The 24,675-nt window shown below is 43.1% G+C and overlaps 2 protein-coding genes across 2 annotated transcripts; both read right to left on the reverse strand.

Moving 5' to 3' along the window:
• Window positions 1-4,361: 4,361 nt before the first annotated feature.
• plbd2 (phospholipase B domain containing 2) lies at window positions 4,362-14,788 on the reverse strand. Its single transcript, XM_020490129.2, has 12 exons — window positions 14,558-14,788; window positions 13,167-13,260; window positions 12,903-13,061; window positions 12,634-12,734; window positions 12,215-12,429; window positions 11,916-12,010; window positions 11,678-11,838; window positions 10,742-10,837; window positions 10,557-10,628; window positions 10,238-10,390; window positions 5,253-5,415; window positions 4,362-5,123 (listed from the first exon to the last, which is right to left on the reverse strand). The coding sequence occupies exons 1-12, from the start codon at window positions 14,761-14,763 to the stop codon at window positions 4,953-4,955; spliced, it is 1,686 nt and encodes a 561-aa protein (XP_020345718.1). The 5' UTR covers window positions 14,764-14,788; the 3' UTR covers window positions 4,362-4,952.
• On the reverse strand, window positions 4,362-24,388 carry rbm19 (RNA binding motif protein 19). Its single transcript, XM_020490128.2, has 33 exons — window positions 24,241-24,388; window positions 23,159-23,341; window positions 22,918-23,013; window positions 22,633-22,671; window positions 22,290-22,482; window positions 21,960-22,204; window positions 21,691-21,750; window positions 21,398-21,548; window positions 21,108-21,314; window positions 20,898-21,028; window positions 20,686-20,807; window positions 20,450-20,546; window positions 20,229-20,339; window positions 19,904-20,104; window positions 19,325-19,534; window positions 19,156-19,216; window positions 18,707-18,786; window positions 18,546-18,601; window positions 15,903-16,016; window positions 15,660-15,771; window positions 15,425-15,545; window positions 14,558-15,332; window positions 13,167-13,260; window positions 12,903-13,061; window positions 12,634-12,734; window positions 12,215-12,429; window positions 11,916-12,010; window positions 11,678-11,838; window positions 10,742-10,837; window positions 10,557-10,628; window positions 10,238-10,390; window positions 5,253-5,415; window positions 4,362-5,123 (listed from the first exon to the last, which is right to left on the reverse strand). Exons 1-22 carry the CDS (start codon window positions 24,274-24,276, stop codon window positions 15,250-15,252), a joined length of 2,709 nt encoding a protein of 902 aa, XP_020345717.1. The 5' UTR covers window positions 24,277-24,388; the 3' UTR covers window positions 4,362-5,123; window positions 5,253-5,415; window positions 10,238-10,390; window positions 10,557-10,628; window positions 10,742-10,837; window positions 11,678-11,838; window positions 11,916-12,010; window positions 12,215-12,429; window positions 12,634-12,734; window positions 12,903-13,061; window positions 13,167-13,260; window positions 14,558-15,249.
• Between the last annotated feature and the right edge of the window lie 287 nt (window positions 24,389-24,675).

Below are 24,675 nucleotides of genomic sequence, written 5' to 3' on the forward strand. Positions count from 1 at the left end.
ATAGTCTCCTCTGGACTCAGGGACTGTGAAGAGACCTTTGGTGGCATGTCTTGTGGGTTGTTCATGGTTGTCCAAGCTGTGTGATAGTAGCTAAAGTCACTACAGACCCGGATTCGATCCCGGGCTATATCACAACCGGCCGTGATCGGGAGTCCCATAGGGCGGCGCATAATTGGCCCAGCGTCGTCCGGGTTAGGGGAGAGTTTGGCCGGGGGGGTTTTACTTGGCTCATCGCGCTCTAGCGACTCCTTGTGGCGGGCAGGGCGCCTGCAGGCTGACCTTGGTTATCAGGTGAACGGTGTTTCCTCCGACACATTGGTGAGGCTGGCTTCCGGGTTAAGCGGGCGGGTGTTAAGAAGCACGGTTTGGCGGGTCATGTTTCGGAGGACGCATGACTCAACCTTTGCCTCCCAAGCCCGTTGGGGAGTTGCAGCGATAAGACCATATCAAAATTGGGGAGAAAAAGGGTGTAAAAAATATATAAATAGTAAGTTATTGTTGAATATTACTATTTTAATATGCATAATGAAGCCTACTAGCTAGCTAGGTAGCTGAGGAATTCAGGGAGCCCATTATGCTGCTCTACCATAGTCCTAGGCTAGCTCTCAATTTCAACTCTGTTTTTAGCCAAAACTAAACGTTTATCTTTCGTTTGGCCTTTTCTCTATTTTTCCCATGGTAAGTTTGTTGCACTAGCAGCTGTTAGTTAACGGTTTATACACCAGTAAAGAATTCCCTAAATGTTAATAATAATGGAACAGGCTTTAACTTGTTTCAATAATATTCCATTGTTTGAATCATTTTGCTTGTTCATTTAGGACCTAGGTGAAATTAAGTGTTTTAGCTGTGTGTTTTGTCAGTGCATGTGTTGTTGTTAGTTACTAGACAGCCATGTTGATTGTCACTCAGGCAAATTCTGAAATGGCTGCCCGTGTCCTTGCTTGATACAATAATTCGTTTAACCATGTGTGCTTGTAATTTATTTACTTTTTTGAGGTGAGCATTACACCTGTATCTTTGCACAACTGTCTATTTTAAGTAGGCTACTGGAAAATGTAAATTGTCAACTCCCAACATTTAATTCCAACTGTCCTTTGTTATATGACTACCATTTGAAGAGCTAGGGTGAAAAGAATGGTTCACCTCTAGGGATTAACATAACCATCAGTAGGGACATACTTTGTCTGCCTTTCACCTACACATAGGGGAGGAATGTAAAAGATCAGTCATGGAATTTTTGGGATTTTTTTTAATCAGTTAAACAATTCTCAGAGCAGGCTCAACTTCCACGACTGCAATAAATGCCATAAATTGTCTGTCTTTTACCTAAACAATGGAGAGGTACCATAAATATCAGTTTTAGTCTACTGGAATTCATTGCAGTTTTTTCACTTAAAAAATAAATAACAAATCGCCAACCTCGGAGCAGGCTCAACTTGTGTGACTGCTCAGTTCACTTGCCCAAGGCAATAGGCAATGTTTTCCCAACATGCATTTAGCAGCGGCACGCTGAATAAACTGTGCAAGATTCAACACAAGTTTTATCTGTGATTGTGTGGATTTAGTGCCCACCACAAGTGATCTTTGTAGGAGTGATAAGCTAGGGAAGGCAGTACGGGAGCCAAGGTGCAGCAATACGAGATGGATTTTCAGCCTGTGGCAGATGGGCAGCGACTCCACTTTTCTTGACGGTGGTGGGAAAGATGCTCCACCACTGTGGTGGCTGCAGAGAGAGGAGCTGGACTGGGATGAACAGCTGCAGGCGGCTCAGATCGATGGAAGTGCCTAGAGGCCTGAGAGGAATAATAGACACCTTAGATGTTGTAAAATTTAAATATTTATTCATGTTTACGTCACCCATCAGAGAAGTGTAGAAAGTCAAAAGTATCAGAGGGCACTGTTTGTGGACAGGGCAAGGGTTAAGATTAATAACAGCAGGCAAGCAGTTTAATGAGACACTCCATCAAACTGATCAACAACAGAAGCAGACTCGGAAAGAGTCCTTCAGCCCAACCATCCTCCCTATTTTCTTCCTTCCTTCTCTGCTGGGTACTAACAGAGTATCCATTATATTGACCAGATGCTCAAATGGCTGCTCTAACAATGAAAATAAATGTCTTCAAAAATGGAAGGCAGTCAGGAGGCAAGATCAGGTGGGACCAATCTAGCCAATGAGAGGGTAGATATGCATGAACAACAGGCACATCTCTGATATGAAGTGTTTTTTCTCAAAGTTGCCAGTATGTCACGTCCTACTTATATCTATTCACTCGTAACAACCTAAGCATTACGAAACTTCTATTCAATCAAATAAGCCATAACATTTTTTGTTGAACAATTTCAACACTCATTGACCTCCAAAAACTCCTTGCTTGGTGAGCAAAAGAAGAGAGAGAAAAAAACTCCACTTGCAGGAGAAGACAGATTTTGGGCCCAGTTATCCCTCTCGTGGTGGTGGTGAATAGGTTGTGACTTGTGGGTGTGTCAATGGAGCTTTGAGAGCGAGGGGTCATGACCGTTGTGTGTATGTACCTGCGTTAGCATGATGGTGAGTGTAGGATCAGATCAGGTGTGTACTGTAGACTGTAACACAGGGATTTTGGCTGCTTGTCTCCAATGCAACCGCTCTGACGGGAGGATGTCCCCTTCATGTCCCCTTCATTGGCAGGGCACACAGGTGGCAGTCTGGACATACATAGACAGACACGTTTTAGAGAAGGTAGACTACGTACAGACACACCAGAGGAGAGAAGGCAGAAGTGCTATCCAGGCACTCTACAGAGTTGTATAAAACAGGTGAATGAATCAGTGTATGTAAGACTAAGTATGCGTGTATCACTCACAGTATCGGAAGTAGAATGTGTATGTGCGCTGACAGTAAGGCAAGTGTGCAAGTTGCCCCACACAGATGGAGAGAACACCTGCGTCACATTTCAGCCTCTTTACCGAAGGTAATTGTCAAGTTGTATTGCTACGAGTTATTTCAGCTTGACAAAACTGGACATCTCATTTATGTATTATAAAGAATGGTTTCATATAAAACCAATTAACAATAGCATGAAATGTGCAACATTAGCTGTTAGACTTGCCAATACCATTGCATGGAGGTGGAGGTTGCCCAGGAATTGGATGTCTGAGCTCTCCTTTACAGCCAGCGGCACCCACTGAAACAAAATGGGTGATGGCTTGAGGGCTCTGGGTGAAATTAGGCAATGCTGTTCTACCTGAATGGAGGAGAGGAAACCATCTCCATTACTGTGACATTGGCTCTCGCACAGAACTTGTGGGCCAATGAGGCCAGGAAGTGGTTCCAGTCCTTTAAAAGAAAATATGCATTTCCATTTTCCTGTTAATCTACAGTAGTCTGCAGTCTGCTACCCCAACAGGGAATGTTTTGACCTGCATGCCCAAGATGCATTTAGCAGACAGACTGCCAGGAACCCATGACACACCTGTATCACAACAGATTGCTGCTATAAAAACTGACGGCTATACAGGATTCAGACAAATAAACCACAAGAGCATTGCATTCGCCACGTGATTTAGAGACAGGTCCACAGGGATGACGTGGCTTAGTCCAACATCAAGCCTCAAGCTGTTCTCTGCAATACTACCGCACATTGCGTGCGATGTTGTCAAGGTTAAGACAGACAACAGAATTTACCAGTCAAAGTACAACTTCCGCATCTGTGCTTTTCTTGATATCAAAAGTGCAGCACCTAGCTAGCCACACATCCCCATACTATCTAGCTCTCCAGCTAACTCGGATCGAAGTCAACCAGCTAGCAAGCAGGCTTTGATACAATTGCAAAATAAATCATGACCATCCAGCTCTAAACTAGCTACATCTGAAGTAAGCAGTTCACATGAGAAAACTAGCTAGTACTAGTAACAGTTACTGGTAGTTACATTTCAAACTCAGTTTATGCAGGAATATTTATGACCATTGAATTGAAAGGCAGAGGAATCAGAAAGATCAAACTCAAATAAACAGTTGATTGGTGGAAAGCAGAGCCACCTGCATTGTCATTGGATCTAAAAAGGTGTGATGACCGTATATCCCTTTTTTCAGTCAGAATTGTTTTGCTTTCAGGACACTTTTCACATTACTTTGATACGAAGTGATTTACGTAGCAGGTTAGGAGAGCATTTTCGCTAACTCTAACTAGAACTCTTTTCCCAACAACCTGTCTTCTAACCTGCTACGAAAATGTCCTGCTATGAAAAAGTGGTGAGAAAAGAACGTTTCTCTTTTGCTTTCAGGTAGGCTTCAGAAAGTCTGTGCCATCTGATAGAACAGTGTCAGACAACAAAAGACAGTATGCCAGCTTTGTATTTATGAATAAGCTACAGTACACAACTGAAGTTCAAAACTCATTTAATGACAACCATTGACCATTGAATAAAAAATAAAAAACTTGGACACATTCAAGCCTTTATCTGTCAAATGAGAAATGTAATACATATTTTGATCTGATTACGGTCTTAATAGCGTTGATATGAATTAAATGAATTGACCAGTGCCTTAGCAGCATTAATCAAATGGTAGAATACTTTAGGATTCAAATTGAAAACAGATTTAAAAATGGAAAACAAAAATCATTCTCTATTGCCCTAACAAAGTATTTTTTGTGCGTCTAAGAGGTACAATTTCCTACCTCAATATTGTCAATAGTGGAAGTCTCATTTCAGACAGAGTTATACCATCTCACATTACATTCAATATGAGACAGCCAGTATGAGCAAAAAATGATTTTGTTTTTTAAACTGTTAAAACACATTCCCTTCATCTCAAACAGCAGTGCAGTAAACATATGCTTACTGTTGTACTGTATATCCATTTGCATTACATTTGTAATCATTTCCCCTTTTCAAATGAAATCCAGCACCCCTCAGTTTATTTTCTTACACTGATGGATGTGTGCGTGTAGGGTTAATTTAAAGGTTACGGGTTAGGTAGACCAGGTGACATGTATAGGTGTGAAAGCCCAGGTGTCGGGGTGTCCCATGTGCATCAGGTCTGAGTAGGGAGAGGAACTCCACTGGAAAGCAGGTACCTGGTCCCACGTGGGTCCACTCGCTGCCAAGAACCCAAACTCACGCCACATCTCATAAGACGTCACCTACACACAAGGAAAGGTACGCACACAGCCAATTAGTGATACCCACAGGAGGCATGACATTACAGCTCACCTAATTCATACTTAGATAGATGGAGGAGCAAGACAAAAGTAGAGGGAGTACAGCCTTACCTTCATATCTGTTCCACCATGTGGTCTCTGCTTCAGCGCTCCAAAGGGATATGTCCCGTTAGCCTGGTTCAGGTCGGAGCGGGCCGAGATGGTGTTCTCTCCGTTAGCAGGCGGGTCGCAGCCCTCGCACCGTGACAATGGGTCCTCTTTAAAGTTATTATACCTACACAGAGAGAGCGGGAAGGGATATTTTTATACATAGGCTAAAATGTCATGTATACAGGTCAGGTGTGGACAATTCCACAGTAACAGAATTGAGCTGAGACTCCGATTTTTCACTTAAAAAGGTATGCCAAACAAAACATACAACTCTGACTACTTTTAACCATTTACACTGAACATTTTACAAAACATTTACTGGAAGAACTGTACAGATGCAAAGTTTGGAAACATCTTCCTCAGTTTGTGTCCAAATTTTCCAAAAACTCTTAAATACCTGATCGGAATTAAGATTCAACAATGTCTGCAGAACAAATGGGGTGTCAGCTATGACATGACACATTGAGAAAATCTCTTGGATATTGAACTACAGTAAGTGAAGTGGATTTACACCTGGCAATGGAATTGCGGTAACGGAATCATGGGTTCCTGATGTGTACTACAAAGAAATGCATAACTATGAATGTAATTCTCTTCATGGTGATGCTTTGAAAATAGGTACAAAAAAAAGGTATAAATATGCAATATCCATGTTTGCATATTTGGGTATTATTCTACACCGTGGCTATTATTTTAATGAGCTCTGCCCCAAACTAGACAAAATTTTGATGGTCCAGACTAGAGGTCGACCGATTAATTGGAATGGCCGATTAATTTGGGCCAATTTCAAGTTTTCATAACAATCGGAAATCGGTATTTTTGGGCACCGATTTGCAGATTTTTAAAAATTGTACATAAAAAAATGTAATACCTTTATTTTAACTAGGCAAGTCAGTTAAGAACACATTCTTATTTTCAATGATGGCCTAGGAACGGTGGGTTAACTGACTCGTTCAGGGGCAGAAAGACAGATTTTCACCTTGTCAGCTCGGAGGATCCAATCTTGCAACCTTACAGTTAACTAGTCCAACGCAATATTTAATGCTAGCATTAAACTTATCTTATAAAAAACAATCAATCATAATCACTAGTTAACTACACATGGTTGATGATATATCTAGATATTATCTAGCGTGTCCTGCTTTGCATATGATCTGACTGAGCACACAAGTATCTGACTGAGCAGTGGTAGGCAGAAGCAGGCGCGTAAACATTCATTCAAACAGCACTTTGGTGCGTTTTGCCAGCAGCTCTTCGTTGTGCGTCAAGCATTGCGCTGTTTATGACTTCAAGCCTATCAACTTCCTAGATGAGGCTGGTGTAACCGAAGTGAAATGGCTAGCTAGTTAGCGCGCGCTAATAGCATTTCAAACGTCACTCGCTCTGAACCTTGCAGTGGTTGTTTCCATTGCTCTGCATGGGTAACACTACTTTGAGGGTGGCTGTTGTCGTTGTGTTCCTGGTTCGAGCCCAGGGAGGAGCGAGGAGAGGGACGGAAGCTATACTGCTACACTGGCAATACTAAAGTGCCTATAAGAACATCCAATAGTCAAAGGTTAATGAAATACAAATGGTATAGAGGGAAATAGTCCTATAATTCCTATAATAACTACAACCTAAAACTTATCTGGGAATATTGAAGACTCATGTTAAAAGGAACCACCAGCTTTCATATGTTCTCATGTTCTGTGCATGGAACTGAAACGTTAGCTTTCTTACATAGCACTTTTACTTTCTTCTCCAACACTTTGTTTTTGCATTATTTAAACCAAATTGAATATGTTTCATTATTTACTTGAGGCTAAATTGATTTTATTGATGTATTATATTAAGTTAAAATAAATGTTCATTCAGTAAAATGTAATTATTTTTTATTTAATCGGGCGATTAATCGGTATCAGCTTTGAAAAATCATAATCTGTCGACCTCTAGTCCAGACCAAATCTGAACCAATCATATACGTCTACGTTTCACAAGTTTGGACATCAATGTACAGCACAACACACATCTACCAAAATTGAATTTGCTACTGGCAGTTTGATGCTGATTGATATCTCATTTCACCTCGTTGAAAGAAGCATTTATTTTGACGTTTTCAAATCGAGGACAGGGAAGAGAGAATATTCGCGTTGGTTGCGAGATACAAAAGAATAAGAATAACAGACAGAAGAGAGAATATTTCCACAGCTCCACAAGATCTTTTCGCGATTGGCGAAAGCATCATATTTGAAGTAAGTTTTAAGGTTCAGAATCGAGTTTAGGTTTCCTGAACAAGTTTTACAAAAGTTAAGTCGCTGTGTAAGTTAACGTTACACCTTTGGCCCCATGTATACTCAGCCTTGTCTCAGGGTAGTGTGTTGGTGGTTGAAGATATCCCTCTAGTGGTGTGGGGGCTGTGCTTTGGCAAAGTGGGTGGGGTCCTGCCTAGACAGGGCTCTAACTCCCCTAGCTCCAGACTTGCTTGGGCCAAGAAACACGAGCAATGGACATATCCTGCCGGTTTGGTCCTGTCCGGGGGTATTGTCAAACAGGGCCAGGGTCTCCCGACCCCTCCTGTCTCAGCCTCTAGTATTTATGCTGCAGTAGTTTGTGTCAGGGGGCTAGGGTCAGTCTGTTATATCTGGAGTATTTCTCCTGTCTTATCTGGTGTCCTGTGTGAATTTAAGTATGCTCTCTCTAATTCTCTCTGAGGACCTGAGCCCTAGGACCATGCCTCAGGACTACCTGGCCTGATGACTCCTTTCTGTCCCCAGTCCACCTGGCCGTGCTGCTGCTCCAGTTTCAACTGTTCTGCCTGCAGCTATGGAACCCTGATCTGTTCACCGGATGTGCTACCTGTCCCAGACCTGCAGTTTTCAACTCTCTAGAGACAACTCTCTGACTTGCCTAGTTAAATAAAGGTAAAATACATTTTAAAAATCTTATCTTCTTGGTGCTAGAGCTTTATTTTCTGAAAATATTTTAGATGTTCAACACTTTAAAAAAATATATAAATCGACAGTTTAAGTCAGAAGTTTACAAACACCTTAGCCAAATACATTCCAACTCAGTTTTTCACAATTCCTGACATTTGATCCAAGTAAATATTCCCTGTCTTAGGTCAGTTAGGATCACCACTTTATTTTAAGAATGTGAAATGTCAGAATAATAGTAGAATGATTTGTTTCAGCTTTCATTTCTTTCATCACATTCCCACTGGGTCAGAAGTTTACATACACTCAATTAGTATTTGGTAGCATTGCCTTTAAATTGTTTAACTTGGGTCAAACGTATCAGAAAGCCTTCCACAAGCTTCCCACAATAAGTTGGGTGAATTTTGGCCCATTCCCAAGAGCTGGTGGAACTGAGTCAGGTTTGTTGGCCTCCTAGTTCGCAACAAGCTTTTTCAATTCTGGCCACCTTGACTTTGTTGTCCTTAAGCCATTTTGCCACAACTTTGGAAGTATGCTTGGGGTCATTGTCCATTTGGAAGACCCATTTGCGACCAAACTTTAACATGTTGTGGGGGTGCTTTGCTGCAGGAGGGACTGGTGCTACACTTCACAAAATAGATGATATCATGAGAAATTGAAAATTATGTGGATATATTGAAGCAACATCTCAAGACATCAGTCCTGATGTCTTGAGATGTTGCTTCAATATATCCACATCATCATATCCACGCTAACCCCTCTTTTACGCTACTGCTACTCTCTGTTCATCATATATGCATCAGTCCTGATGTCTTGAGATGTTGCTTCAATATATCCACATCATTTTCAATTTCTCATGATATCATCTATTTTGTGAAGTGCACCAGTCCCTCCTGCAGCAAAGCACCCCCACAACATGATGCTGCCACCCCCACAACATGATGCTGCCACCCCCGTGCTTCACGGTTGGAATGGTGTTCTTCGGCTAGCAAGCCTCCCCCTTTTTCTCCTAATTTAACGATGATCATTATGGCCAAACAGGTCTATTTTTGTTTCATCAAACCAGAGGACATTTCTCCAAAAAGTACAATCTTTGTCCCCATGTGCAGTTGCAAACCGTAGTCTGACTTTTTTATGGCGGTTTTGGAGCAGTGGCTTCTTCCTTGCTAAGCGGTCTTTCAGGTTAAGTCGATATAGGACTCGTTTTACTGTGGATATAGATACTTTTGTACCTGTTTCCTCCAGAATCTTCACAAGGTTCTTTGCTGTTGTTCTGGGATCGATTTGCACATTTCACACCAAAGTACATTCATATCTATCTCCTGAACAGGTAATCAAATGTCTACCCGGACTATTTGCATTGTATGCCCCCGCCCAACCCCTCTTTTTGCGCTGCTGCTACTCTCTGTTTATCATATATGCATTGTCACTAACTATACATTCATGTACATTCTACCTCAATTGGGCCGACCAACCAGTGCTCCCGCACATTGGCTAACCGGGCTATCTGCATTGTGTCCCACCCACAACCCGCTAACCCCTCTTTTACGCTACTGCTACTCTGTTCATCATATATGCATAGTCAATTTAACCATAGCTACATGTACATACTACCTCAATCAGCCTGACTAACCGGTGTCTGTATGTAGCCTCGCTACTGTATAAAGCCTGTCTTTTTACTGTTGTTTTATTTCTTTACCTATTGTACACCTAATACCTTTTTTGCACTATTGGTTAGAGCCTGTAAGTAAGCATTTCACTGTAAGGTCTACTACACCTGTTGTATTCGGCCACGTAACAAATAAACTTTGATTTGGACCCATTGTCCATCTGTTTGACCACTTATCAAAGCCTTTGCTTATTCCAAATGTATGCCTTAATTAAAATTTTAAAAACACTTTTGACATGCTCCTATAAACTTCACATTGGTGCTCATGGGTCCTTTTACATGGAAATGACCATGTATAAAAGCAGGTCTGTCCATCTCCCTCCTGTGACACATTTGGATTGAAGCCTCTGAATGGAGGCGTGTACCTCATGAGGCGGACCATGGAGTCCATGTCTGTGACGTGTGATTGGTTCCTTCTGAAGATCTGGGCTCGAGGATTCATGTCCAGAGAAAACCATGGACCAAACTGCTCTACCAGTTCTCTACAGCCGCTGGCATTAAACACCTCCTCATAGTACCTACACAAACACAAAGCGAGAGTGTGCATCACACATATACACATTAAAGCTGAACAAATTATAACCATCCACTCCAACACCTGCAAGACCGACACAGTCAACTCCTCTTTTTATTAATAATATAGTCATTACTAGTGTGTGGTAGTTTGATGTTATTGGTACTTACGGGATGTTGTAACTAGACCAGTAGCCTTTCTGCAGCAATTCCTGGGTTTTATCAGAGTGAACAACTAGCCCACTACAGAACAGAACCACACACACCTATTAATGTTACTGATAAATAACCAGCCCATTTCTCAAAATGTATATGTGTTGAGAGGTTGTTGTGTGTATGTGTGTTGCCTGTCTTACGGGATCTGCTCCAGCACAGTAAACAGCTGCTCCTTAGTCTCGGTCATCCCTGGAGTGAAATGCCTGTAGTCCACTATCATCCACTGGTTATTATACCTAACACACACACACACACACACACACACACACACACACACACACACACACACACACGAGGGAATACATTAACTTTAAAAGGTAGACACTATGTGGTATGTGGGTCTGTTTAGAGGCTGAGTAATTAATGACGATGATACACTAGTCAGTCTCAGGTTCCACTGTGCTGAGTAACTGAGGCTGATAAGACACTGTGTAGATATTCTAGAGATCAGAGAAGACTGGTGGAAGGAGCTATAGGCGGACGGCTCATTGTAATGCTGGGAATGGAATAAATTGAACGGTATCAAACATATGGAAACCACATGTTGGACTCCATTCTATTCCAGCCATTAAAAAGTCTATAGCTCCTCCCACTAGCTTCCACTGATAGGCTAGAGAAATAAACAAAAAAGCTGCAGAAGACATATAAATGTAACCATACAAAACAACATGAGTGCGTCACTTTTGACCTCAGGGGACTTTGGCCTGAGTGGGCATTACTGATAAGTCCCAGCCCTGCTTTCCCAGGCCTGCCTGAAGTGTGTGTCATAAATGACAACTCAGCAACTCAGAGACACTACTTTATCAGCTGACTTAACTGCTGACTCTGTCCTCCCCCCACTCATGATATTTAATGTGATGTTTTATAAACTCGATTATAGTTTTACTTCCCTACATTCCTTAAAAAGATAGTTCCCTTCACTCTTCCTCTCCTAGTTTCCTTTAAATGGATAGTTCAAAAGCCTGTACGAGAGTTGATTTGCAGAGCTCCAGCCTGACCGAACCGGAGAGATAACCAACATGGTGGACATCTACAGGAAAAAGGGGAAATGTCAACCAGAGGAACCAGAGACTTACGTTCCGCTGTTGTGTTTGCTGAAAATCTCTGCCCACGCCTTGCCAGTTGTAGCCAGCCGATTGGCTACGATGTTCCTCAGCCACTCCATCACTGCTCCGGTTGGTTGAACAAACTTCCAGAGGGCGGGGTTACTGTTGCCAATGGTGGTCTCCAGAGTAACCTGAGGGACATCTTTAAAATAAAAAGACTACACACACTGTATATGCTATGTCCACACATATTACACACAGCTCTCACCAGCCCAGTGCTAAGGATGTAGAAGTCATCTCCAGAGAAGATGGAGCCTGGGTAGGAAGAGAACGCCTGGGTTCCACCAGGGATCATATCACTGTCTGAGAACAACAGAACACAGAAATCAAACTCAAAATATAGAACTCTGAACCACATAACTCATGTTTCGACTTTCCCAGTGTTCAGATGCAGAGTTTCAAGGAGTGTTTCATGAAGAGTGTATATGTTAGGGGGAAAGGGGGGACGTTGAGACGCTGTAGGCAGAGTTAAGTTATCCTTATGAGAGGTTTAGGGGTTAGGGTTACCTGTAGGAGAGACACGGTAGGCAAACTGGTACTTTTTTAGGATGCGCAGCATGGCCTGGTAGATGTTCCAGGTATCATGAGACACCAGTAGATCCTTGTTGCCAGGCAACAGCTTGATGAGGGCGGAGCAAGAGCCGGAGCCCAGAGTCCGTGAATGGCTAGATTTGTTTAGGGCCCCTTCAAGATCCTCTAGGTCTCCTCCCATCTGGAAAAGTCTGAATAGCCACATAAAAATTGAGGGTTGTCAGAGCTGTGTTGCAAGGCATGATTGGCCACACTTCATTTAGCTCACCCCATTGGAACCATTTACATTGCTCCGGAGATGGGTACTCCGTGTTAAATCAAGGGCGCTTACAGAGACTGTCACTAATGGGGTGAACTCAAATCCACCAATCACAGAGATCACAGACCACACTTACAGGAAGCCGAAGGGGTTGAGAGTGAAAGGGCCACTGGGAAATGACAGCTGATCATTGTAGCCGTCCTCCAGACCTTTCAGCTGCAGCAACGCCAACCGCACCTGAGAGAGAAAGTCTAAATAAAAAATATTCTCTACTAAGATGTTCTTAGATCCCAAATGTGTACTGAATGAGCCACACTAGCAATAATTATTTACTGTTTAGACACAGAGAAAAGGCGCAGACACTTCATAATTTAGCATGCTGGCTGACCCAGACCCAGACAGTACCTGGTGCCAGTAGGGACAGTGTGGATGCTCCTCTATCTGCTGTCTGACCCATTGCAGGTTGGAAGTGATGTAATCCTTTAGCCTCTGGCAGAATCCCGACTCGAAGGTAAACGGACCGCAGTACCCCATAAGTGTGTTCATCCAGTGCTTATAGATCAGCTGAGACAAATACAAATACACACAGAATCAGCTATAGATTGACTCCACTGCCCCAGCAGGATATGGTTTTAGTTTAGGGGTTGGGGCAGATGGTCTCTACCTTACCTGGGAGGTGACTGTAGCCTCAACGGCCCCGGAAGCATACGCCTGGATACTATCATTATAGCTTCCGCTAGTGGTCACTTCCAGATATGCCCAGCTGAGGGAGAGAACACATAGTAAATACATCATGATCAAATTTGTTTGGGTGAGGAGTTCAACTCCGAATGGTTGTTTTGGACTGTCATAGGCAGTGTGGCTTATAATACTGGTATAGTCATTTTTACATTGAAGTAGGCCTTAGTAAGCTACTGTAATTGCATATTTTTTTGTAGCCTGCCCTACATTTCAGAATTCCCTTGCAGTCCATCACATTTAAGTTGGGGGAAAAGTTAATGCAAAAAAATGTATGCTGACAGGTCCACAACAACTTGCCATGTTTTTTATTTCAGAAATTGACAGTCATTTTTCCAGATACAGCATAAATTACTGCTAAAGATTAAACATCCTGCCAACCAGAGTATGTGAGCTGAGTGGAGCGTGACCAATTTGACTGGAGTGCTGAGCGAATTTCCCAAAAACTGGAGCATAGGCCTTCTTCCCAGAAAGGTTAGCGAAAAGTTAAGGTTAGGGAAGAGTTAGCTAACATGCTAAGTAGTTGTAAAGTAGGTAAAAAGTAGTAACTCGCAACCTTTTGGTAGCTAGACGTTATACGCCCACTCATCCACCCTACTTTCGTTTTTGCCTTAAGTAATCTAATTTATGGAACCACACCAATTTCAGTGTACCGGATTTACATTTACTATGTTACGTCTAGTCTATGAGTCCAGGCTCCAGGGCAGGACATAGAAACGCAATAATATATTGATAAGTAAATATCTAACAACTCGTCTTTTGCATGAATCGTACCAAACTATACCGCAAATAAAGGGTGTTATTGTAAGAATAACAAGTGACTGTAGGGCGTTTTTCAGGCAGCGTTAATCCTCGTTCACCTATGCATATATTTTTATGACAGGTCTGATGCGTATGTATGGCGTGCGCCAAGTTTATACATCTCAGTATTTCTATACAAATCTCGGATGAAATTTACGCACCGTTTATAAATGAGGCCCTTGTGGATTTAAAAATGTTCTGTTCATATTAGAATTTGTAACAGTAATTGGTTACATTTTATTTCAAACCTAGACTTTCACATCTCTTTATTCCGCAACATGGGGACAACATCGCCTGCCATACCCCAATTATCAATCCAACGTTATTGTTTAGACTTATTCAGAAGTCATATTCTGATAAAATGGTTGTGGTAACTCGCTGTTTACCCAAACGCATATTTTTATTCCTACATCGTCTATGAACCTAGATTAGCTCTGGTCCAGGGAGTTGGTGCGCGTTAGCGGAGGAACTCGGTAATGCCCTAGATCAGAGATACAGCTACATCAGATAACTGAATTTACCCCGAGTTCTTGATGTCGTCGGTAAAGTTCGCCCAGGCTACATAGTCGTCTCGGAACCCCTCCTCCAAGGACAGCTGGCCAGTTTGTTTATCGAGAACTGCAGAATGAATCTCGGCCCGAACAGACGTCCATGATAAATAAAAAACACATGAAAACATAAACATCTTCTCTGTTGTTACTGACATCTGTGTGCGCCTGTCAGCCATTTTTAGCAATATAGTTCATGTGACCAAAGATGAAGGACTTTCAAAATAAAAGTCTAACCCTCTAACGTAGATAGATTATATGTTCAATTTTCTGATAAAATACAATTCAATAAAAACTTAAAGCTACAGTAGCAGATAGGTAACATTTAATTGTTGTGTACAAATAATCCTATCAATCATGTCATCAGAGTCCCATGCATCATCAGAGCTCTCTCACAGACATTCGCTCTCTCTGTCCCGCTTTCTCCTCACACACCCACACCCGTTCCTCCTAACAACAACGCTCTGTCAAAGTGCCTCAGTGTGTTTGAGAGGATTGTCAAGGCTTTGAGCAGAATCACTGACAAAATAATTGGCTTCTGTCGAGTTCTGGTCCATCTCATTCTTTCTTCTCCTGTCACACAGGTCCAGATTACGCAGTCATTCCTACCCACATGGGTCGACAGAGCAACAATCAGGGCTGGGTTGGGGTGTGTGGTTGAGAGGTCAGTCATCCTCTGTCCCCCCAGCCTCCATCGTCTCCATAATACCCTCCATCACCTCGGCCTTCCGCTTCTTCTTAGGAATGTCTAAGAGAAAGAGAGAGACAGGGACATCAGAGAACAGGTTTCTCAAAACATCAATCTGAAATGTATTACTGTATCTGTACGCTGGGTGTTACCATGGAAATGCTCTGCTGTTTTCCTGCGTAGCGTCTCCACAGTGTCTTCAGCGTCGGCCCACTCTAGAACCAGCCGCCGCCCATACAGATGGGTGCTGTGGCACAGTGCTGAGAATGCTTTCTACAGGGGACACAAGAAATAACAAGACCGGTCAACACTACTGTACAGCAACAACACACATTTTAAAGGGGAAACAAGAAATAACACACACCGTGCTCATTCATCCTCACTCACCTTTGCATCCTGTTTGGTGAGGAAGTCTACAAAGCAAAACCCGCGGTGAGCCCCCATGCCAGTACCGGACGCTTTCTTTGGCAGACGAACAGTCTTCAGCTCCCCAAACGTGCTGGAGGGGATATACATATTATCATCATAAGTGAGTGATGAAAAATGCAATGTCTCAGTGAGAAAGCTCTGAGGATGTCTGTGCGTGCGTGCGTGTGTGTATATATATATATATATATATATATTTATTACCAGAAGAGCTCTCGTATCTCCCTGACTGTGGCCTGGAAGGGGACATTGCGTACAAGGATCTTAGAGCTGGTCTGTTTCCCCTCTGCCTGCTTCTTACGAGACACTACTGCAGACCTATACAAAATAAACAAATGCAAAAAAATTACAAAATACTCACATATTTATAAGTAGTTGCATACACGTCAGCCACCAGGGGGAGACTCGTCGAGGCCTGGTGACCGTATACATCACGAGGCGACGGCTCCATCTGCTGGACGTGCCAGGTCTCGACGGGCTCTCCGGCCAGGACTAATTGGGAGCTTGTGAGTAATCAAGGGCTGATTGCTGACCAGCTGTGCAAGGCCCATAAAGCTGCCAGAAGGGCAGCACACAAAGGAGAGCGGGAGAAGAAAGGACTCCCATATAGTTGAGGACGGTTGCAGAGGTATGTGCAGGGAGTTCAGTTTTTGTGCCCGACAGGATACAGCGAGACCCGGATCCCAGAAGGCGGTATCCCGGAGAGGGTCTCATGGGGAGACCTATCCTTTTCTTTTTGATTTATTATTTAAATAAACACCCTTGAAACAGAGCTAATCATACTCTGTCCGTGTCTGATCTGTGTAAAGGTCTTGACCAAACCCCCTGGTCTGCCACAGAGGATAAATGCTGCATTGTGTCATCATAAGTGCTTATACAGACCATTAGGAAAGTATTCAGACCCCTTCTCCACAATTTGTTAAGTTACAGCCTTATTCTAAAATGTATTAAGTAGAACATTATCCCTCAATCTACACACAATACCCAATAACGTCAAAGCAAAAACAGGTTAAGACATTCTTGCAAATGTATTAAAAATAAGACAGAAATACCTTAATTACATAAGTATTTAGACCCATTTTTGCAGCATTGAATGTCCCCAAGAACACAGAAGAATGGGAGAAACTCTGAAAATACAGGTGCCAAGCTTGTAGCATCATACCCAAGAGGACTCTAGGCTGTAATCGCTGCTAAAACACAGTACTGAGTAAAGGGTCTGAATACTTATGTAAATGTTACATTTCCAGTATTTTATTTAATACATTTGCCAAAATGTCATTTGCCAAAATGTCTTTTTGCTTTGTCATTATGGGGTATTTGTTTATTTTACCTTTATTTAACTAGGCAAGTCCGTTAATAACCTCTCTAGGCTAGGGGGCGGTATTTTCACACCCGGGTGAAAAGTGTGCCCAAAGTAAACTGCCTGCTACTCAGGCCCAGAAGCTAGGATATGCATATTATTAGTAGATTTGGATATAAAACACTGACGTTTCTAAAACTGTTTGAATGATGTCTGAGTATAACAGAACTTATTTGGCAGGCGAAACCCTGAGGACAAACCATCCAGGAATTTTTTTTTTTAGGTGAGTGTTTTCAATGAGGATCTAGATTTTTAAGGTACTTAGCTTGCAGTTCTTGTCACTTCTACTGGATGTCAGTCTTTAGAAATTGGTTGATGTTTTTCCCTTTGTGTAATGAAGAAGTAGGGCTGTTCAGAACAAAGGTTGAGTCTAGTGTACTGGTGTGGTTGGGGCGCGCGACCTGAAAGCTCGCTCCACTTTGTTTTTATCCGCTATTAAGCACAGTTTATCCCATCTTAAATTTTATTGATTGTTTACGTTAAAAAATACTTGAAGTTGTATTAGGAAAGTTGTTTGAAATGTTTGGACAAAGATTACAGGTAACTTAAGAGATTTTGTAGTCATGTTGCGCTAGTTGGAACTGGTGTTTTTCTGGATCAAACGCGCCAAATAAATGGACATTTTGGAGATATAACGACGGAATTAATCGAACAAAAGGACCATTTGTGATGTTTATGGGACATATTGGAGTGCCAACAGAAGAAGCTCTTCAAAGAGCTCGTCAAAGAATTATATCGTTATTTCTGAGTTTTGTGTCGTGCTTGGCGGGATGAAATGATTGTCTGTGCTGTGCTGTCCTCAGATAATAGCATGGTTTGCTTTCACCGTAAAGCCTTTTTGAAATCTGACATGGTGGCTGGATTAACAAGAAGTAAAGCTTTAATATGGTGTATTGCACTTGTGATTGTATGAAAGTTAAATATTTCAAATAATTTGAATTTGGCACTCTGCCATTTCACCGGATGTTGTCAAATCGATCCCGTTAACGAGATTTGATCCCTAAGAAGTGGTTAAGAACAAATTCTTATTTTCAATGACGGGGCAGAACGACGTTTTTACCTTGTCAGCTCGGGAATTCGATCTTGCAACCTTTTGGTTACTAGTCAACACTCTATTCCCTGTAGAGGTCATTATTTTCTCCCATTCAATTCAGAAAAAGGCTACACCGTAACCAAATGTGGAAAAAGTCAAGGGGTTTGAATACTTTTCAAATGCACTAATTACTCCTATCAGTTTGTTGTTCATTTTAATTTTACCTTTATTTTACTAGGCAAGTCAGTTAAGAACAAATTCTTATTTTCAATGACGGCCTAGGAACAGTGGGTTAACTGCCTGTTCAGGGGCAGAACGACAGATTTGTACCTTGTCAGCTCGGGGACTCGAACTTGCAACCTTTCGGTCCAATGCTCTAACCACTAGGCTACCCTGCCGCCCAATTAATGTAACCATGTATGATGGATGGTATTAGTATGATGGAGTGACTCACTTGGTGGCTCTCTCAGACACTTTCAACTCCAACTGGTGTTCATCCACACTGCAGTGCTTAGAGAAAGAAGTGAGATGGAGGGGATGAGAGAGACAGAAAGAGGTGGTCAGTATCTATAGGTGTAGAGGTTAAAGGTTCAGGATCAGGGCTAGGGTCAATACCTGAAGCTGCCTTATGGCCTTCTCTGCTGCCTTCTGCGTCCGATAGGTGACAAAGCCATACCCCATGGACAACAGCTGACCTACAGGGACAAAACAGCACAGAACACCAATGTTCAATTTATGCTTGTGGTCGGAGACTGACGCAATTGCGGAGCCTCCGGAGGCACACAGAGGCCAAATTGAGCCATGTTCCACATTGCTGTGCACCTCCCAAATGTATGTAACAATGCGGAGGGCTCTGTATAGCTCCGCATTGAAATGATTTGATTGACAGTAGGTGGGGGCGGGAGGTCCTGTATAAACACAAACTCACGCCCTTGACAACTTCCTTCAACAGCTCTGTGCTGCTCCGCAAATCGCCAGAAGTATCAAAGCCCTGACTTCTGCAGAGGCCATATAACCATAAATGCTGCAAGGCCAATGCAGACGTGAAATGTCATGTTCAGTACCGGTCTTGTCTTTTTTCTTGGAGATGGTGCAGGTCTTCAATGTGCCACATTTGGAGAAGGTCTATAGAAAGACAAACCAAAAACATGAGCCATTCAACAAAACTTCCGACCTAACTGCATCCTCTGACTCACTCATCCTCTATTCCTCATCATCTAATGCTAACCCTACCTCACGCAATGTCTCCTCTGTTGTGGTGAAGTTGAGGTTCTTGATGAAGAGGGTGGATCCCAGTGCTTCCTCCTCCTCCTCCTCCTCCTCCTCCTCCTGTGCTGAGGTTTTGGTGGTGGACTCCGGATCTGGTGTAAGTGTCTTGCTAGGCATGGCTGCTGAGAATACTCCCGTAGGGGCCCACTCCAAATATAGGGGGACATGCTGGAACTAGAGAGTGAGGCAGTATATATGTTACAGTATATGTAACAGTATAACTTTAGACCGTCCCCTCGCCCATACCCGGGTTGCGAACCAGGGACCCTCTGCACACATCAACAACAGTCACCCACGATGCATCGTTACCCATCGCTCCACAAAAGCCGCGGCCCTTGCAGAGCAAGGGGAACTACTACTTCAAGGTCTCAGAGCAAGTGACGTCACCGATTGAAACACTATTTAGCACGCACCACCGCTAACTAGCTAGCCGTTTCACATCCGTTACATATACTCCCCTGAACAGGACCATGGTCTTCCTCAGACAGCATTCTATTTTTACATTATATAGGCCAAATTTGTATGGAATGAACACACACACACCTTGCTGTATGCCAGTCTAGTGAAGGCTTGTTTGGCCTCAGTGGGTTCCAGGTATTCTATGATGGCCGTCAAGCCTGCAGGCGGCAGCAGCACCCTACCCAGGGTGCCATGCGGCGAGAACAGTTCCTCCAGGTTCTCCACCGTCACTCCCGCTGGAAGATTCTTCACCAGGAACACAGACATGCTACGAGGCCCCGCCGCCTAAACACACACACACAAATAACCGGAATCCAAAATTATAACTTTAAATAATGTTCTAAACTTTATATAATGTTATGTCCTTTATGCACGGTTAGCACATCCTAGAGAGTGTTTTAAAACATACCTGACTGAAGGAGTCCAGACAAACATGGTTGTCCAACAGGAACTGTCGAGTCTCCTGGACAATTTGAGTCTCTCCTAAAGCCATCCTCACTGCTACACTCCCCTTAGACTCCTGAGAATCACACCATTAAAGATGATGGGGTAGAGGGTGGGGGAAAGGTGTATTCGGTGGTAAGGGAAGATGGGTAAAAGGGGCCGAGGAGACGGGAGAGTAGAACTCACATGGTCCAGGACTTGGCTCTTGGTGGTGTTGTATTTTTCAGCGATAGCACCTGCTACAGCACTGGTGCCCAGAAACAGGGTGTTCCAGTTATGGGAGCTGTAGAGGGACAAACATCAAAATGTGAACAAACACAAAAAGGCAATAAGATTACTGAACAATTCCAGTACTGGGTTGTAAACATAAACTTGGACAATTTAGAGATGTTAAACTAAGGAGTCTTTAGACTGTAACTGACCTTGTACTACTGGCTTTGTTCTTGGCGTCTTTCTGCCGTTTGTAAGAGGGGCCTGGGCCAGAGTGGGCAGAATCAGACTTCTCCTTCTTCAGAGTGGATGGAAGCAGGTGCAGCATCCTGCCCTGAGAGAGAAAGAGATGGGAGTATAGAAGGTTAGATGTTACAGGTTAATGGCCAGAAACACACAATGGGTAAGGGTGTGAGATTAGTACCTGGAATATGTGTCCATCTAGCTGGGCCAGTGCTGTCACTGCATTCTCAGGGATCATGTAAGAGACGAAGGCATATCCTTTAGGCTTCTTGGTCAGATTGTCGATGGGGAAAACCACTTCAGCCAGAGGACCTGTAACACAGGCTGAGGGGTCAGGGGTGTGTGTGAACTCCTTGCTTGGAGTACAGTATGTGTGTGTGTGTTTGCACACCTTGCTTGGAGAATAGGTCTTGGAGCTCCTCTTCTGTACAAGTGTAGGGCAGATTCCTTATGAAGAGTCTTCCTGACTCTGCAACATCTTCCTCTTCCTCATCATCCTTCAGCTCCCTGGTGAAGCTCCTCTCGCTCCCTTTCTCCCGCCTCGCCGTGCGCACCTCACCCCTCACACTCGTCCGAAAAACCTCAATATAGCGCCCCCCTTAGGACAAACAAACACAATACATGTCTCTATATTCTCAGTGAGGAAACCAACATGCACACACACAACAGTCTGATTCTTACCCATGTAATCTTTGTTCTTCTTCAGAGCCTTTTCAACCTCCTCTTCTGACCGCATGTCCACATATATATACCCGGTTTTGTTGCCAGTGGCGTTCTTGATGATTCGAATGGCTGCAGGCTTCAGAGGAGTCATGAACTCTCGTACTTGTTGCTGTTGATTTCACACATTAACAACCCAAGAAGTCATACATAAACAAACAACTGCATCATAATAGAAGGACATATCTCCCTTTTCACAATCAACTGAACTCATCACACCCCCATGCCATGCCCAAAAACCCACACACACTTACCTCTTTGACATTGAAGGGACATCCTCTTAGCTTCACTGTGAACTCAGTGGTGGGCTCAGTCTGTGGAACGCAGAGAGATAGACACACATATTTTACCAAAGGGAATAAGGTAATGAAAACCCTCAACCTTAATTGCACTGTCAGAATGCTACACCATTATGCCGTTTTAACTGCTAGGTTGGATTTTAGGTCAAATATACAATCCCAAGGTTTGAGGGTTATTGGTGCCTGTCAAGTGCTAGGGGTTAAAGGTTAGGAGTCTGCCCTACCTCCTGCTGTTTGACAGGCTTGCCCTGGCTTTGATCCAGTGAAGAGGCTGGTGCTGTGGCCCCCTGGATACAGTCTGTGTCCCTACTCTCATAGGCACCATCTGTCTGCTGCACAGTGGCAGGCTCGTCTTCCGCATCTTCATCCTCATCGTCCTTCTCCACAGCAGCACCCTCTGTCTGTGCCACTTTGGAGCGCAGGTACTCCATATCAGACAGGCCAGACTTCAGAGCCTCCTTATCAGCACCTGACAGTGAAAACACACCGTTTACACACACAGATCCTTACCGGCATCTGTCAGACAAAGGGTCTATGTAGGCATGTGTACCTACCCTGGTCTTCCTCCTCCTCATCTGACTCGTCAAAGTTAAGGTAATCATCGGAGGCAGGCTTCTTCTCCTGACTCCTCCCCTGTCCAGTCTCGGGGGCTGCTGATTGGGGCAGAGTGTCGTTGGCCCAGGTAGATGCCTGGTTGCGGTTCTGATGCACTGACACAAACTCCTGGAAACCCTCGTCATCCTCCAGCTGACACACAGACACACAAGTTTAAACAGAAATAATATTAAACAGATCACCAGAATGTCAAGGAAGAGAATAAATGTCAACACTTAAGGCATTTGCAATATTACACGCCATCCATAGTGTATTTCCTCTGCCAGGCAGACATGTACTTACTTTGCCTAGAAGACTGGGGGATTCCTTTTTCTTCTTCTCCTGGTGGAAAAAAACACAACAAGAGAAAAATGTAAGAATAGATATGATCTCTCACAACAATTCAGCACAAAATACATCATAGTATGTACCCTGTTATTATGGTACATCAACACCCAATATAATAACTTCTCAATGTTACCCAGGACCCTGTGTGTAGACATGACCAGAAGATGAAGGGAACATCTCATGGTGTGAAACATTCAAAAACATTAAACACTTGACTGCAGCCCTATCCTTATACTGTACCTTGTTATTCTCCCTGGGGGCTGTGGCTGGGCCACGGGAGTGTTTACTCCAGGCTCTGGCCTTAGTGGGGTCCCCAAACGACTTGCACATCTCCACCTGGGCAAAAACACAACACACCATCAGAGAAGACGATGGCATTAGCTGTCAACCAGGCTAGCGAATCCAATTTGACATACAATCTGTGATTGGCTAGCTGTCCATCTCACCACTACTCAGTAGTATGGGTGGCTAACTGTCTCACCGTTACTCTGGACGTGTCTACAAAGCTTTTATTGAAATGCTTCAGCGCCTTGTCCGCATCCTCCTCAGTCTTGAAGCCCACAAATCCAAACTTGCGGAACTTGCCCTCCTTGGTGAACTTCAGGCCGCAGTCTGTCAAGGTTCCGAAGGCGGCAAACATCTCCTTGAACCGCTCCTCCTTCATCTGCAGGCAAAGTTCGTCATTAGTAACCTAAACTCAGTTTAACAAACCCTGAATAACAAATCAACCCAGACCTAGCCACTACTCCATCGGCACTTGTGGAGAAAACATCTAAGAGGATTAATAACTCTGCTTGGCCTATCAGCAAACAAGATGGAGCTATCACTTCAGACATGGTTACATATATTATTATATCCTTTCAGATGCCCAAGTGCCTAATAGGGTAGGGGCTAGAAGTTCATTTTGAACTAAGGTAAACGTAAACTCGATCATTAACTAAACTCAGGTTAAGTAAATTCAGTCACAAACGAAAAGCCAAACTCATCTCCAGTTTACCACACATTAGCCCCTGTAATTCAAGAACGAAATAGTAGATACAATGATTTGCTGTGTAGTTTTAGCCCTTTACGTTTAGCTTAGATCTGTAGCTACACTCCATCTGAACCAGTACCATAAATTCAATATCCCATTAACCTGATCTGAAAACGTAACAATGACAAAATACGTTCGGTACTCAAAACTTTGCATTTCGCTATTAAACACGGTAATGTACATCAACAAAATGCATGTATAAAAAGTATTGTTTTTGACCAAGTGCGCAAATTACTCAATACTGCCACGCAGTTCGGCTGATCCAGCAGCAGTACAGTAACCCGAAAAATCATTGATATTTAAATTATACATTTTTCGGAAGTACATAACGGCAGTAATGACGATAGTTGCTATATGCGAAATACCGAACGTATTTGAACATTATCAAGTTTGCAGAGCTTATTATCGGGACTTTGAAGGATTAAAGGATCCTGGGCGTCAGAAAATATCTCGTCATATTCGTCTTCTCAAGCCCAGATACTGGTTCAAACTCCATCCTCCATTCAACAACACATTCTAACATAACTTACCCCGTTTGGAAGGTTTTTGACGATTAATCTCGACATTTTAGGAAACCTAAATCCCGTCTAAACACTGAAATAAGGGGAAATATAGACGTCAACAACAAACACGCATGCACGTCTGTCTTGGTGGGCATTGATAACCTGGAAACATTTTGCAGAAATATATGGAATCACTTCCGTGTCAAATACAAAGACCCTTCGGTCTTCAAAATAAAAGTCCTTTACCTTAAGATGTGTGCTGTACATTGGCATTAATAGTTTGAATTCACATCACTGGCTGTCCGTGGGCAACAGGGGGCTACATTACGTATTTTTCAGTCAATATACCACAACAGAATATATAATTGATTTGAACCCCTGGACCCTCAGATTCAAAGTCTTTAGCTCTACCGACAGGGGGGTACCAGCGCCATCTGGGCGCGCGTGTTGAAAGGATATTTT

This window comes from Oncorhynchus kisutch, linkage group LG8, assembly GCF_002021735.2.
Source record: "Oncorhynchus kisutch isolate 150728-3 linkage group LG8, Okis_V2, whole genome shotgun sequence".
Lineage (NCBI taxonomy): Eukaryota > Metazoa > Chordata > Actinopteri > Salmoniformes > Salmonidae > Oncorhynchus > Oncorhynchus kisutch.

Bases quoted from the DNA above. Each gene is read 5' to 3' on its own strand.
- plbd2 (XM_020490129.2), bottom strand. From the start codon at position 14,763: ATGGCTGACAGGCGCACACAGATGTCAGTAACAACAGAGAAGATGTTT. The intron at 13,062-13,166 runs GTAAGGTAGAGA...TATTTGTCTCAG, and splicing joins AGGCTACAGTCACCTCCCAG to CTGATCTATAAGCACTGGAT. The intron at 5,124-5,252 runs GTAAGGCTGTAC...CCTTGTGTGTAG, and splicing joins ATGGTGGAACAGATATGAAG to GTGACGTCTTATGAGATGTG.
- rbm19 (XM_020490128.2), bottom strand. From the start codon at position 24,276: ATGTCGAGATTAATCGTCAAAAACCTTCCAAACGGG. The intron at 22,672-22,917 runs GTACAGTATAAG...TTTTTCCACCAG, and splicing joins CCCCCAGGGAGAATAACAAG to GAGAAGAAGAAAAAGGAATC. The intron at 22,483-22,632 runs GTAAGTACATGT...TCTGTGTGTCAG, and splicing joins CCCCCAGTCTTCTAGGCAAA to CTGGAGGATGACGAGGGTTT.